Source organism: Suricata suricatta, chromosome 3 (assembly GCF_006229205.1).
Source record: "Suricata suricatta isolate VVHF042 chromosome 3, meerkat_22Aug2017_6uvM2_HiC, whole genome shotgun sequence".
Lineage (NCBI taxonomy): Eukaryota > Metazoa > Chordata > Mammalia > Carnivora > Herpestidae > Suricata > Suricata suricatta.
This window is the reverse complement of record NC_043702.1, coordinates 37521807-37538793: the sequence shown is the minus strand read 5'-3', so window position 1 is coordinate 37538793 and position 16987 is coordinate 37521807. Positions and strand designations below refer to the sequence as shown.

The 16987-nt window shown below is 39.2% G+C and overlaps 1 protein-coding gene across 1 annotated transcript in view; it reads right to left on the bottom strand.

Annotated features, from left to right (window-relative positions):
- The window catches only part of HECW2 (HECT, C2 and WW domain containing E3 ubiquitin protein ligase 2), a 221801-nt gene that overhangs the window by 14979 nt on the left and 189835 nt on the right, over positions 1-16987 (bottom strand). Inside the window, exons 21-27 of the mRNA XM_029934189.1 lie at positions 13195-13347; positions 11306-11404; positions 7858-7987; positions 6682-6828; positions 5936-6050; positions 3058-3143; positions 1964-2076 (exon numbers count right to left, since the gene is read on the bottom strand). Of these exons, the coding sequence (XP_029790049.1) occupies positions 1964-2076; positions 3058-3143; positions 5936-6050; positions 6682-6828; positions 7858-7987; positions 11306-11404; positions 13195-13347 (843 nt within the window). The remainder of the gene's footprint in view (positions 1-1963; positions 2077-3057; positions 3144-5935; positions 6051-6681; positions 6829-7857; positions 7988-11305; positions 11405-13194; positions 13348-16987) is intronic.

Sequence of the window (16987 nt, the reverse complement as noted above, 5' to 3'; positions counted from 1 at the left end):
AGATCATTTAACCTCCCCAGAGTGCAGGGGTTTTTTTAACGCTTATTTATTTATTTTGAGAGAGAGCATGCATGAGTGGGGGAGGGGCAGAGAGAAAGGGAGAGAGAAAGAATCCCAAGCAGGCTCTGCAGTGTCAGCACAGAGCCTACTGGGGGCTCCAACTCACACACAGTGAGATTATGATCTACGTGTAAATCAAACCTCAGACGCTCAACTGATTGAACCGCCCAGGTGCCCCGCAGTTATATTATTAGTAGAATGAGGGGTAATCTGAAGTATTCTTACCTCAAAAATACTGTATTGTTACTGCTGATTACATAAAGGAGTTCGAACCAACTCTCCTTCCATTCCACTTTTACTAATTTGTTCCCTCCTTTTCTTTCCTTTCAGTTCCAGTCCTCCATTCAACTGCAAACACATTCGCAACTACTACCTTACAGGCTCTTATGTTTATTAGCAGCAGCAAAGCCATTTTTTTTCACTCCAGCAAAGTGCATTATCTTATTATGAATGAGGAGGTAATGCAGAGAGTATTCACATGGAACTAAGGCATGTATGATATAAGTTAAAGAGGTACAGAGTACATTCACATGATTTAATATTCTTTAGAAACCATAATACCAATTTTTAGTAAGCGGATTCTAAACAGTTATTCTTAGAAACTTAAAATGAGAGCTTCTGGGAACATCTAAGTTAGAGCCACAGTGTGATAACCAACATTGTTTTACTAATGCTAACAAATGCCTTGGTTATACAGCATTTTTGTATTTTGAATAGAAGATATTTGCTAATGATATATTTCATAAGGGGTTAGTATCTAAAACATATAGAGAAATTATACAACTCAACACCAAAATCTCACAAATAGTCCGGTTAAAAATGCAAATCAAAACCACAATGCAATATCCCCTTACACATGTCAGGATATCTAAAATTTAAAAAATGAGGATGTGCAGAAAAAGGAGTGAGGCCCCATGCACTGTTGGAGGAAATGTAACATGGTGCCTACACTATGGAAAACAGTAGGGAGGCTCCTCGAAGAACTAAAAATAGATACATCATATGATCCAGTAATTCCACTATTGGATATTTACCCAAAGAAAATGAAAACACTAATTCAAAAAGATACTGTGGCATTATTTACAACAGCCAAGATATGGAGGCAACTCATATTGACTGATAAACAGATAAAGATGTGGTGCATGTGCCTGTCATATGCACATGCGTGCATGCACATGCACACACACACACACACACACACACACACACACACACGAATGTTGCACAGTCATAAAGAAGATAAGATTTCAACATTTGTAACAACACAGATGAACCTAGGGTGTGTTCTGTTAAGTGAAATAAGTCAGACAGAGAAAGATAAATGATTTCACTTATATGTGGAATCTAAAAAAACACAACAAATGAATAAACAAACAAAAAGCAGAAATAGACTCATAATTACAGAGAACAAACATCTAGTTCCAGAGGGGAGGGGGAATGGGAGATAGTTAAAATGGGTGAAGGAGAGAGAGAGATCCAGGCTTCCAGTTATGGAATGGCTAAGTCATGGGAATGGAAGGCACAGCATACGGAATACAGTCAGTGACACTATGATAGTGATGTGCTGGGGCAGAAGGTAGCTACACTTGTGGTGAGCACAGCATAATGTACAGACTTGTTGAATCACTATTTTGTACACCTGAAACTAATGTAATATCATGTGTAAATTATACCTCAATAAAGAAAGAGAAAACGATATGTACGTCTGCATTTTAAGTATCACTGGGAAGATCTGCTACACCCCCATTTTGAAAGGTAGTCAAAGATAAATTTATTCTAAAAGCTTTTTTTCCACTCTCCCAAACTTTTAATATGAAAACAGTAATTAATCAATATACGCATAAGTTAAAGGTCTCTCCTGGAACACCTGTAGCGACAGTCAAGAAATGCTGTTTTATTTTACCTGGGAAGAGCAGTGATTTTCCCCCATTTCTCCACACAGAATCTTCTTGGGCCATTACTCCCTCGGAGAGAAGCAAATCCTTCATAGGGAATGCTGGACGTGCCCGTGACAAACTATTGGTCCAAGAAAACATAAGGATAAAATGAGACCAAGAGGCTAGCTCTTGAGAAATGCATGGCATCATTCATGTGCAGGCCTCTTGGGGGAGAGCAGCTTGCTGGTGGGAAAGCCTGAACCTGAAACTCCATGGGTGTGGGATAACCTAACCCAAGAATTCTGACAAAGATCTGGGGAACATTAAGGAAAGACAGTACAATATAAAGGAAAAGGAGATGCAGAGGGTCTCAGCAGATAAAGCATCCTGTACAGCTAAGCAGCTCAGAAGACGAAACTGGGTGTATTTCCCCTTACAGATTAATAAAGTGGGTTATCAATTAATCCAAGTCTTCTTAGCATCAGTCTCCAATCAACTTGAGGTGAATAAATTGGAGGACCAGATCCTTGATCCGAAGGAGCTAAGACCCAATCTACTTGTAAGGCTCTGCCTAAGCATCCAGAAGGCTTGCTCATGTTTGATATTTCTTTGGCTGCAATCAACCAGCAAATGCCTGTGTAACTATAAATACTATGAGAAAATAATGAATTAGTTTCCCCAGTGTCCTTGAACTTCCCTGTTATCTCAAGTTTGTGGAAAGTTACACTGAGGAAAAGAAAAGATTCTTTTTCAAAGAGCGGGTCACTTCCCAAGGGACTGAAGGTCATTTTCTATTGCTAGAGGTTCTGCCCTGCAGAGTCCCCTGGGATCTCGTACTGAAGGGACCAAGCTGCCCTGAAGGCAGGTGTTTTTCCTGGGATTCTTGGCCTGGAGTTGGTATTTCCTCAGAATTCTAATGAAATAAATGCTTGGACGTGGTAGGGGATGTTCTGCATAGCAATGGAGCCACAGAACCATACAATCAGAAGGGTCTGAAACAAGGTATCCCATTTGCAGATAAACATGGGAGTTGTTTACTGAGTACTTAGCAATTATTAAAAATAGCAATTACAACAATAGTAATATTAATGCATTAAAAAATTAACTAATGGCATCCTACCTGTAACAACCTGAGTCGCTGTTCATTGTTGAATCTTTCCACTGCAGCCCAGAACCACCGAATTACAATATGATTGTCATGATAACCTATTAAACCAATCAGGAGAGGCCACATTACTTTGGCTTTTCTATGTTAATGTGACATGACACCATGACGTGTCGACAAAAGACCCCCAGACATAAATCATCATCTTGGATTCTTTAAAGATTGTTTATAATTTAAGACTAGGGAATAATACTGTAAATACAATCATATGAGTATCCGAAGTCAAACAAAAACAATACTCAATGAAACCAGGAGGTCTCTGTTTTCATTTAGTGGTAAGTAAACAAAACTGGTGGAGAGAAGAACAAAAAGTTGTCATTTTAACCATATCATTTCTGAAAAAGATAATTGCTATTACTGGAAGTGCCTAACACTTCTGGTCATTCATTTAAGAAATAATTTTCAAGTATCACTATGCCAAACCCTGTATTAAGCTTGGGGGTAACAAGGGCAAAGAAAACAGACCCTTACAGGGCTTCTGATAAAGGAGAGATACATTAATCAAATAAGTATACAAGTAAACACTTAATTGCAAACTATTTTAAAACAACATATAGCATTCATATTTTTAAATCAACTTACTTTAAAATAGGAAATAGCAATTTTATTATTTTAATTCCTTCAACTAATAAATCCCAAATAATCATTAACCTAAATGTTATTTTTATTCCATGGTTTAGTAGAATTTAATAAAATTTATCCCTGGGTGGTGTAAGGAAGTACATGTGGATTCCAAAATCTTTCACCAAAGAAAAACTAAGTTGAGGGAGGGTTAGGTACAGTTGGTGACCAAGCCAATTAACTGACATGTTCAAGGCACATGAAGCCACTCTCATTCTGAGTCAGCAGAAGTAAGTGCAACATAGAAGGTGGGTAAAAATTATCTTAATTTGAATTTTTGCTCACATGTTACGGTGGTTGTAGAATCTGGGAAAAAAATTTGCCTTACTGTTTACAATTTGATCAGTGATGCTTAGTGCCCTTTGGACAAGAAAGGGATCCAAGTGAAAGGTAAACATACTTATACTGGACATGGTGATGTATAGGCTACATGTCCATTTGGCAGAGACTAGCTATATGGTGCTGAGAAAATCATTTTCTCATCTATGAAATAAGTACATTGGCTCTTTATAGCTCTTCTGATCTTATGAATTGGCCCCTTTCTGCTTCTCCTTTGCTGTATGTGCCAAACCTTCTGGAGGAGGAGGACAGCAAGTGTCTCTTCATATTCTCTATAAACAGCTGCCTAATGACCATATGGCAGGTGGCAGAGCTGCCTCTTCATTCAGTGCCAGCTAGCTGGGTCAGCAAACAGCTGGGTATCTCACCCATCTCCCTGCCTCCCCGCCCAGAGCGCTCTCTTCCCAAGCATTTCATTTGATTAAGACTTAACAATAACCACAGAAATAGGGACTTGATTAGATATATGCAGTGAATAAAGTATACAATACGTAAATACAAATACGGCTCATTGATTAACAGTGTTGCTATTGGATCTTCCAGGGTGGGAGGAAGAGCTAATGGCATTGATGGGAAGGTTTTTAAGTTATGTAGCATGCTGGAGAAATTGTGTTCTAGTTAGTAAAAAAAAAAAAGTTTCATCAATAAAGTTGTAATACTCAAGTTATAATAACCAAGGCCAGTTGGAAAAGATGCACGGTAACAATTGGGTTTCAGAAACGGCAGCAAGAGAGACTGCAATTTAATACTGCTTTGCAGAGAAAATGGGGGTGCAGGGCCGGCCCACGGCAACAGTGACGAGCTGGAAGAGCCAAGAGCGGGTAAGAACAAAAGAAATTTAGCAAATGTTAAGTTTTTTTTTTTTTACTCCAAACTTAAAAAAAAATATTTTAAATCTTTTGTTTCAATTTACAGATAACTGGAGATATAGATGTTCAACTCTCAGGTTATTCTGCTAGTGATTAATTCAGTACTTAAAGTTTGTAGTTTTTACTTTCCAAGTTCAGAACTACTACTAACCTTACATTCTGAATTAAAAAACAAAAACCAAAATCAAAACAAAAAACAATTGCAATTTGTCACGACTTTCTGAAGACTATTGTTCTGCAATAAATTTCAGAAAATGTATTCTTTCTTTGCTTAGAATTATGGGATAAAACTAACTCTGGATCACCATCAGGTCTCTTTCTAAGTGTATTGACTTAGTAATGAGATTTCAATGGCTTCAGTTCCAACTGCTAATTGAGAATTTATAGCGATCTACAGAAGCGCCACTTCTGAAGCTTCCCTGGCAGTGAACTGTCATGTAATGCAGGTTTAATGACTCTTACAGTCGTTTCCTTTTCAGTTGAACTTCATGCTTGAATTTAGAAGGGCCTGCTCAATAAGCTTCTTGAATTCTGAGAACCATGTCCTATTCCATTTATGTGTTTCAACTGTGAATTATGACTGGTAAGAGGGTCAGTGAAATGCATAAATCTGCCTTTGGGAAGCTTAGAGGGTGTGTCGCCTCAAGTCTGAGAATGAAGGGTGACGAGGTGGAGTTTGACCAGCTGGATGTGAGCTCCTTGGTGCTTCAGTAACAACACATAAAACAATTAATTAGTGTTCTTATGGTCCCATTTCTTCACCAACAATTAACAGTTATGACATCCTCAGATGGTGTGTACACAGTCCTTCCTCCACTCGAGGGATGACGTAACTAGGAAAAGGAGGGAATGTACCTTGCCCAAGGTCTCAGAGGAGACTGCGGCAGACCTATGATTATAATACGGAGTGCCTTGCCTGTCCTGGACTCAGAATTGCATGCTAACCATTTGCTTCCCCTTAATATGAAACTTAAAAGTCCAGCCATCTCTAAATCACATTTCACCTCCTCTGTATTCTGTGTTGTTTCTCCAGTCGCTCAGGTCGATTTCAGCTGTGCCCGCGATGACAAGCTCCAGTTCTCTTGCATCAAAAACAGACACCAGCCTGGCATCCACCACCTGTGGAGGAAGAAGAATGCAGGGCATGGCCTTTGAGTCAGGAGAAATCTAGGCTGTAATTAAGCCTCATCAGAAAAGGAGGGCACAGGGAATTTTAGGAATACTACGGAAGTGCCCTGTATAGGCACTTTGAAGACTGCAAAGCTCTCGATAAATTTTAGTACAAGATGGATGAGCTCCTCGACGGAATTATCTTTTAAAAACTGACCCCTGATTAATCCAGTTTGTTTTTCTCTTTTAAAAAGACCTCATGCTCCTCGAGAGGAAGTCACATGGAGGGTTTGTAACAACTCATTCGAACCCTCAGATACAATCACTTCACATATCAAGCATGAGATGTGATTACCCATGTCAAAGCATGAGTAAGATGGATGACTTCAACGTGATTAGTGGTCATTAAGTCGTGAAATGCTACTCAAGTTCATCGTTTTATTTCTGAGATCTCTTGTAAGAGGGCATAGAACTTTTTTGTGTCCTTGAAACATATAAAAAATATATTGGAGTTTTAAAATTGAGAGTGCAATAGTACATACAACAGAAGAAAAATGGAAATATTGCACACAAATAAGGCACCAGAAGACGGACTGTGGTATCATAGATAGCAGCCTGTGAAACCCCACTCCCACTTTACCTCGTAGAAGCCACGCACTAAGCTCTCCGTCTGCTGAACAACACCCCTCTCAATCCTCCATTTCACCATCCTCTCAATGTACTCCTTCTTGTTCTTCTCCGTGACCGGGATATTGGCACCCCCTGGTTTTAATTCTCGTTCGGTAATCTGAGATGAAAAAGAAACAAAACAAGACATTGAATATAAAGCAATACTCTTGGTGTTGTAATAATACTGCTACCAATGAGCCGAAGTAGTCCAGCTACCTGTCCCTGCCCTGGCCAGGCCGGGAGGGTGATTCCCATAAGCAGTGGGGGGAGGGGTGCACCATGGAGCCCCCACACACACCGATGCTCAGTGAAAACCAGGCATTGAGCTGATGTCTGAAAGACTCAGGGGTTAAAAATCTATATATTGTGAGTACTGAAAGTTAAGTTTTAAATCCTGACTAAGACTTTTAAATGAAAATAAATTAGCTCCAGGTTCTGCCCCACTGGTATTAGAATGTTTGGCAAAAACACATTTTCACAAATTCCATTAGGGTTCAGAATCAACTACATATCAAAAGCCAATATCTAAGTAAAGATTTGCCTTAAGGAAGCAGAATTACATTTAAGTGAATGTTAAATTGAGAATTTTTCTAAAACATGAAATTCAGAAGACCAGCCAAATATTAATATGTAAATAAGAATACTACCTATAAATCAGTATGTAATTTTTGAACATATTAACCAACCTTTCTACCAGCTTTGGAAAAAAACATGTTTTCAAACCTTCACCAAAACAATATTCCATCCCTCATCTTTAAAACAATTTCTGTTCTTAAACATGAATGAATGTCAAGTACAAATGCCAATTAAATACTTTAATCAACTCTGGGATAGCATGGACATTTAAAAGCTTTATTTTATACAAGGCAATTCTAAAATCTTATGTGGATATTATAGTTGGAAATAAAAAGATTGTTTATAACACATGAATAGTTACCACAATCTATAAATTAGACCATCTTACTCTGCAGTTGGCATTAAATAACCTTTGTAACCAAAATTATCGTGACTGTATGTAAATGGGGGTTGAAACCATCCAACAAGCCACAAATAAATAAGCAGATGATCTTAGCTCCTGAATTAATTCTTCACCAACCAATAGCCTTTAATTACCACACTTAGTCACCAGGGATTCACATACACAGACCTGCCCAAAAACTTCTTCATTCACAGTGAATGTCAGGTCCAGGATGTCATGAATATCATTGTCTTTCATCCACTGCAGGCTCTGGTGGAACTCTTCATCAAGGTATTCGAGATCACTCAGATCACACAGACTAAGGCGACAAACAGAGAGAAGCAGATATGTAGGGGTGACTGTTAGGAAAACCCCAAACACACAGGAAAGAAACTAAGAACTGAAGACAAGAACAAGGTCAACAAAATAGGCAGTGATTTCTGGAATGTTCTCAAATTCAGTAACCAAAGAAGCTAAATAATCAAAGTATCTGCAATAAGATTTTAAAATCCCGGATATATAAAAAGTCTTAAATCAACCAGCCTTTCCTTTCTTTTACAGACATGGAACTGGGGTACAAAGAGTGGCTGCCATTTGCCTAGTCATCCACGACTAATGTCAGAGCAGGAACTGGAACTCAGGTGTTGACAACTTGAGTCCCATATTCTTTTGGATATTTTATACTGCCTTCCAACATTGTTCCCCTAATTAGATATTTTTGGTATGTAGCTATAATGTACTTTAACTGTTATTTTTTTTCAAAGACTAGATCATGTGATCCATATTCACATGTCATTTTTCTTCATGGTTTGCTATTTCCATGTTTCTGAAAACAGCAAGCCACAGAATCTCTCTACAATTATAATAGTTTTCCATACTTCTTTCCTCTTTTTTTTTTTTATTGTGGAGAGAGAATCTGCATACAATGAAGTTATTACTATATAACCCTCTTTTAAGGTGGTAACAACTGATTTGCTTTTGTTGTTTTGAATTTTCTCCCATCAGCCCAATTTCAAAGGTCATTTTGTTTGGTTCAGTAGAAACATTTATTAGGCATCAAGGATGTGCCAGACATCTTAAAAGCTACTTGAACAATAGTTACTGCCCTCAAGGGGCTAAAGGTCTAGTTGGGAAGACAGGCACACAAATAGGTCAATTAATATAAGGTGATGATGATAACCTAGAGTGGGTAACACTTATAATTTGTGTATTTCTTATATGTATGTTACACTCCAATTAAAAACAACAGACAAGGTAGATACAGGGAGTTCTCACAGTCAGAATACAGGACTTCAACCTGGAGATTCAGAAAAATCTTTTTGGAGTAGATAATACCTACATCAAAATTTGTAAGCTGTTTAAAAGATAGAGAGGTAAAGGGGAATGGATGTAAAGGCAGAGAAGGGGAAAAAGAAAGGGAGGAGAGAACAATATTAACAAAGTAGAAGGGTATGGAACATGGCAAATATTCAAACATATTGATGGTATCAGAGAGTTAATCACAAGACATGTCCAGAAAAGGCTAGGAAGGTAGCTGGGACCACACCTTGAATATCATTCTAAGGACCATTGTGCTTCAGAACTACTGAATGATTTTAGGACAAGAAATGACATGACCATATGTGAGATATGATTTTAAACTGTTCTCTGGAGATCGCAGTTTAGCGGATTACTTAAAATGGGGGTGGGGAGAGGGGTGGTTCCCATTAGATGGTGGAAACAATTAGTAGACCACTACAGTAATCCGGCCAAAATAAGATAAGGGTTTTATTTTAAGAGCACAGCTAAAGACAGGAGAATATGAATTTAAGAATTATTTAGGAGGTAAAAATGGGCATTAGTAAACGGTTTCATTGGGGGTATAAAGAAGGATATCAAAATAAGGGTGGCAAATCAACTCATATTGCAAGCCAGCTCTGATTACATACCAGTCTTGAGGACTCTAAGTTGAAAAAATTCCTGAGGCCAAAACGAATTCAGTGGAGAGAAGTATGATAAACGATTTGTGAACTACAGCATGGCAGTGGAGTGTGCAGTGGGGAAGAGCAGAACCTGTGCTGTGTATCTGCCATCTCTGTGTGAGGGTGACTCCCAGTCTCTGACCAGCGACCTGAGAATCCTGGCACCATGAACTGTGACTAAGCACACAGGAGAAGGTACATTTTTAGATTGAGGAAGCTGAGTTGAGTGTTCACCATGTTGATTCTGAGATGCCTATGAGACATGCACGTGGAGACATTCAGTGGAATGTTGACAACATGAGCCTATAACTCAAAGATTAAGACTAAGGATGCAGATTTGAGCTAAAAGAAGAGACAGGTGTAGAGATTTCCCCATGACAGCACATAAAGAGAGAAAAGTGGGGGTGGTGGTGGGACAAGAATGGAAGCTCCAGGAACACCAAGATTTAAGGGAAAGTCAGGGGAAAAGCCCACGTAGGAGACATAAAAAGAAAAGGAGCCCTGGGAGAGAATGGTGTCAGGGACCCCAGTGGAGGAAAGACTCAAAGTAAATGGGTGCGGTTGGGCGTGGGAGTGATCAACAGTATCAAAGCAGTAGGATGATCCAGTGAGTTAAGGACTAAAAGTTATTCTTTAAAAGTTTCTAAGGGATACTGGTGGGAAGGAAGCCAGGCTAAAGGCTGTTGAGGGCACATCGGCACAGACCACTCTTTCAGGAAGCTTATAAGAGAAGATGAGAGAAGGCAATGAAATGGGAAAGTGCAAATCAGACAAGGGGAAACAGAGGCAAATGGACAGTACCCAGTGGCCCAGGGTTTCATCTGCCCAGACACCAAAAGGAAGGAAAGCAAAAAGTCTTCCTACTGACCTTCTTAAGAGCCCATTAGAAACATTTTCCTTTCATTTGAAGTCTAGGCTTCATTTTACAGAAAGCATGCACATGGCCTCTGTCAGCTGGACAGAACCCAGCAATCATTCTATGCTTCCTCATTGCAAGTTTGAGCTACTATTCCCCTACCAGACAGTTGTCTTCTCCTGTTTAGCCTTGTAAATGACTACTGATTATAGGACAGATACTGTTTGCTCTACATTTTACAATAGTTGCAATCTTTCATTGTGGTAACAATGAAGAAAAAGTTCTGTGAATGCTAAATTCTCATCTGCCATAATAAATTACTATCTTGCATATAGGGAGGTCTCAAGAAAAATAAGAGACTGCCCACCTCTAGCACATAAACAAAAAATATGACAAAAACAAAACAAAGGAGAATGAAAACTTGAACCAAGAGTAAGCAGTTGAAGTCTGCATAAAGCAATATATAAAATGCTTCTCATAAAGGATAGGGGGCTATGAGTCACCAAGACTAATCCACAACTATTCTATTAATAATTGGCATTAATACCACAGGAATTCCAGTGCTGTATTTGAAGTACAATTGTTTTGAAGAAACATGTGTTGCAACAAATGAGAATAGATTTTCTGGAATAAAGCAAAACTAAGACTTTATGGGCAACACAGAAATAAAGGGTTGGGAAAAACACAGTGACCATATTGGAAACTGTATTAGTTTCAGACATCTAAGCAGATAAAATGACACTGACAAAAGGCTCTTTTTTAATAAAAGAAATATTACATTTTGACATATTAATTATACAAGCAATAAAAATACTCTTACATTCTGAGAAGAGCTTTATAAAAGGGCCGTGTGAAGAAGGCATCCAACAAATACTGGTGTATTAGTGCAAGACCAAGAATCCTACCACTGAATCGGAACCTGTGAAGAAAAAGCACAAGGCAGTTTATACATCATGGAACAGTTTCTAAATGGTTCTATCTGCTTTCTAGAATGCCTTCCAGCTCTAATCATATAAGTTTGCGCAAGACTGATTGCTTACTGGGTCCATGAGAGTTTGTGTGCAGTGTAGTCTGTGTCTTCATTAGGCCAATATTCACATTTACTGGAAAAAAATCTGCCTCACTCTGTTAATAATTCCTTCGCCTCATGTTAATAGCATCCACCATGTAGCACCCCACATGGTCAGCATGAATTCCCCGTGAGCATGTCAGTGAAATTTCCCCAAGCCACTTCTCAGAGATGACAGAACGAGACCAGTGGTGGTGGGGAAACTGTTGTCCCTAGATTGCTTGCAAGAACATGAGCAGAGTTTCGCTAATACAAACCCACCACCAATCCCCTCTTGAGGAAAAGCCCAGTCTCAGAGTGAGAAAGTTCCTATCCGTGGTCTCTCTCAAACTCCATTCTGGATGGTAATTGTCAACATCCAAGAATTATGCATGTGGACATTTGGGGGAGTTTCCTCCTGGGACATTCCGTTCTCTAAAATTTCAAGATATTCTGAATCACTTTGGAAACTACTAAATACATCAGTCATGATTGGATTTGCTGAGACATATGCTTATTTTCTCTTTCAAAAGTACTCAGGTTTCTACCTCTTTGAAATTCTGATGCCTTCCCAAAGTGAAAATCCAAACTGAGGTCCATATGGTCCATCTGTAATTTTAGTATTAGACAGCCATTTTAAGGTGAATGTCAGCAGCTTTGTTTTTCTTTATTTCCACCTAAGTTAGCATAAATGTAATAGCTATGGTTCAGAGGACTCCAAATTGTAGCTAAATGAAGTTAATTTGAAGAATAAGTCCCAATAGTTAATGCCCTCCACCCACCAATATTAACCTTCATGACTCAAAGAGAATTTTTCCATGAGTCCTACTTAGGTTCTTTTTTGTTGCTATTACTATAAATAATCAGGAACAAGCAAATAGGGGTGATAGAGATATTTAAAGTGTATAAATGCAGGGATTAAAAAAATATGTAAGGATGTTTGGAAAGAGTGCAACTCAGGATTTTCAGAATAAGTAATTCCCAGAGGGGAATCCTAGACCAGTTTTCCTTGATGACTTTGTGTGAAAAAGTAGGAAAGGAGCAGTCCTTGGCTATAAATTTCAATAGCTAACAGGGTTAAGTACCACTGCTGTGACTTGGAGCCAGTGTCCTGCCAGGTTCTCTTCCACCATCAGTTCCTCCAGGGCACCGCGCCCTCCCTCCCTCCTGTTAGAACGCCATCATCACCCCGTCAGCCGGCATGGCAGCGCTCTGCCCCATCCCCAGTGTTGGCGTCTTCCCCAGCTGCTCTAGAGGCTGCCTGACCTCTGGGTCAGGACCTTCTCCCAACCGGTCTCAGAGCTCAGAGATGCCCAAAGGTGCAGAAAGGAATCTAGGGATTTTGTTGGGAACCTGACATCATCTGGAACCTTTTTTCAACGGGAAAAAATCTTTTGAATTCTACCCAGCTCACTTAAAATTGCTCTTTTGGAATGTATTACCTCTCGGTCTTTTGGCTAAGATTAAGTGTGGAATAGAATCTATCCCTAGCTTGGAGACTTCCTGCATATTTAAATTTGACAACAAAAGTAAGAGTCTAATGAAACTGAAACTATGATTTTTTTACAAGGAAAAAAACTGTTAAAAGAAATATGGGTTCCTATAAAAACTACTATCACAGAAAATCAATTGAAAAAAAGTGTTAGGGAAAAAATACTTACCATTCATGGTGATTATCTACAAAAGCAGACATGGGACTTATTTGTACTGTGTATGTGTCATTGGCTGAATATTCAAATAAGCCATAATATGGGTTAAAGAGTTCTCTGGATACGAGGAAGAAAAACTCTCTGGAAGGTCCACTGTAATCAAGCCTTTAAAAAAATCCACAGAAAGAATAACCAGTTATTATTATTTTTTCACATACTGGATACATTTTCTACAGAGCTCAACTTTCTATCAGTCATTAACAAGTCCTAATTGCCCATATATTTTCAGAATAAAGTGAATGATCATGAGTCCTGATCTTATCCATGTCTTGACCCAGAATAGCAGAATGGGTGTTTATATGAAGCATATCGAAGGCTAGAGGTACACATTAGATGATGGATGAAAACAGGAAATATGCCAATAATTTGATTGTACATATACACATATATAAAAAGGTAAATGCTTTCAATGTCTGGGGTTACAGAGAAAGGGAGAGTACACTGGGAACACTTAAACAGGGTAAAACCAGAGAATTTCAGCTACCTAAATCCACGGGACATGGAGTCCTTATAGATTTCTGAAACATTTTGAAATGGGAGAAGAAAGAGACTTTCATGAATTGGTGAGAGGAGAGTACAGATATATAAGACCCCCTAGGGAGATCAGAGGCCAAAAAAATGGAATGACAGGGTTTGAGTGAAAACTTTAAATTATGAAACATCAAGGAAAATTATAGGGAAGTAAAATGAGGATCTCTAAAGCTTCCTAAAGGAAGGAATCCAGAGAAAAGGCTGAAACTCTAGCACGTGAACCAACTACAGTGTAAATTCCATTTTACTTAGAAAGACATCGGGGCGAAGGTGAGGCAGGAGAAACAATTGTGCTTGCTCTGAGGAATGACGAGTGGCCAGCAATCTGAGAGCACAAAATGCAGCACAGAGGAGTTTGTAACAGAGCGACCTGATATGCTAAATTTAAAATGAAAACTATAAAGTGCACCTCAGCCATGATGACAAGTTCACACAAGGGTTGGGGATGCTGGAGAGGAACGGGAAGCTGGGTGGTGGGATTTATAAGATTTCTTTTGTTCACTCTATTTTTTTTCTCTTCTGGAATTTTCTCTGTGGGCATTACTCCATTTTTTTTATGAAAAAGAAAGAAAAATCATCTGAGCTTTGTCCAGTGATAAGATTGTGCGATAGAGGAAAATTATTTTATTATGGGTGGGAGAAAGAGATGGGATATTTGTAAGAAAAATAAAATGGCTTTTATAGCTCCTTGTTGAGAGTTTAATAGAATTTACTTAGAATGTACTTCAGCTATTCACACACTGCTTTCTCAGCTTTTGCCATGTCTGAATATATAGTACTGTTAAGTGTGCTTCACATGTTTCATTAAATCAACTTTAAATGTTGTTTTGCTAAGGTAGCCTGTTCTTATATAATATTTATGAAATTATGATGTGCTAGCTTTATTTTTTTCTAATACACATTAAAAATATGTAAATATTCTTAAAATGTCAGTGTGTGTAATAGCTAAAACCATCTCACACACCTCTGGTCCTCATCGCACTTTGGGAAATGTGAATGTAGACAGGAAGCCTGTGTGTGCAGAAAGAGGCAAACACAGCACACGCTCTCAGAACCCACGAGGCCCGGAGGTGATATGAAGGCACTGCTGTCTTGAGGCGGCTGAATATAACTGTGGCTACCAGGTGACCACCAGCATGGGTGAGACTGTGTAAGGTTACCACGGGGACTCCCAAAGCAGCACCTGGGCTGCCTCCCGGGCACAGTGACGCAGACGACCTCTCCACAGCTAAGACGGTGGCAGCTGCCTGTGGCTTCCTCCCTCGGTCCTACTGGTCTCTGACGCCACCAAGAACAAGCAGAATACTTGAACACTCTTCACATACTTAGAGGCTTTCTTTCAACAAATATTTGAGTGCCTACTATATTTTGTGTATTAATCTAGATGTAAATATATAAATTTTTTGAGAAGTTAATTTTCTTTAAAAAATATTTTTTTTAACATTTATTTTTGAAAGAGATACAGAGTGCTAGCGGAGTAGGGACAGAGAGAGAGAGGGAAACACAGAATCTGAAGCAGGCTCCAGGCTCTGAGCTGTCAGCACAGAGCCCGACACGGGGCTTGAACTCAGGAGCTATGAGATCATGACCTTAGCTGAAGTCGGGCCCTCAACCGACTGACCCACCCAGGCGCCCCAAGATGTAATTTTCTATAGGAACTCTTAAGTTTAGCAGTTTTTGAATCCCTGGTCTCTACACCCTCTGAAACTCTTGAACATGGCCACGTTTTTCAATCTCCTCTCAAGGAAGGACTGGAATTCCCTTGCCACACTGGTCCTCTGCTCTGGACACTCTCCAGGGTGTCAAAGTCTGACCTATGGGGTGGTGTCTAATACTGATAACAATACTTCAGGTGTGGTCTTGTCAGCACGGAGCTTAGAAAGAACCCTGTCCTCTCTTCCTGGACATTCTTCTCTGCTAATGCAGCTTAAAGCCACCTTTCCTTGTGGGACAGTGCTTTACTTTGTTGACTCATATGTGCTAGTCATCAGCTCAAACCTTTCACCTGTGCTGCTTTATCCCAAGAGTCTTCCAACCTGTCTGCAAGTTGCTGTATCTTTTAAGGACCTAAGTACTAGACTTTATACTTCTTCCTACTGAATTTCTCTTTGTGAAATGTAGTCCATGCTCCAATTCTACCCAGATCCCTGTGGATGCAAAACATCCCTTTAAGTTTCCTATCAATGGTGAATTTCATCAGCAGATCCCTGTGTTTTTCCAGAAATAGAGAATGCCGATCAAAGGCATTTTTGAAGTCATTTTGTACATCCCCTCATTTTACTGAAGAGAAGACTGAGGCTGAAGGAAATCACTGACTTGGATCAAATGAAAGCTGCAGAGGTGGCTTCTAGGCCTTGACACAGGTTTCCTGACCCCACATTTAATACTCATTACTCCTTACAGCCCACTGGTCAGTACATTTAAGTTATCAAGACCAATAAAAATATTGCTTATAAAGCAGTGGTCAGCAAATTATGGCCTGAGTGCCAAATCTGACCCATCCTCTAGCTTTATAAATAAAGTTTTATGGGAACACAGCCATGTACATTTGATGACATGTTGTCTGTGGCTGCTTTCCCACTATAGTGGCAGAACTGAGTAAGTACAAGAAATGTATGGCCTACTAAGCCTAAAATATTTAATATCTGGCCTTTTACAGAAACTTTGCCAATGTAGGATAAAAGAAAGGAGGAGAAAAATGCTACTTTATTAACATACCTTGCTTACTATAAATATTCATCTTTGGGAAGATTCCATCAAGGAAATAATGACTACAGTACCCAAGGGTGTTTGAACTTTAACAGTCACAACTACTAAGTGTGAGACTGTGAGTGAGCTCTGGTCTGCAGGGGCCCCGACCCGCAAGCCCTTTCAAACACAGTCGAAGCACATGATGGGTAAGGGCCACAGACAACTGAAACATAAGCCAGTTTTATGAGACAGTTTTCTTACAAAGAGACAACTGGTATAAGAAAAATGGGTTTATAGCTGCTTAAAGTTAAATGGTGGCATTCAGTTAGAAAGAGTAGGTTTTCTGTGAGCTTCAACTCTAGTGTTTCCATAATACCATGCCTACCAGAGTGTATTATAATGACCTGTTTATTATAACCTGTGTTTCCTCTGTCTGCACATTTAGGCTGTAGCCATACAGAGAACGGGGACTGTGTCTCTTTCTCATTTTTGTACTCTAAGTACTTTAGCCTGATTTACCCCA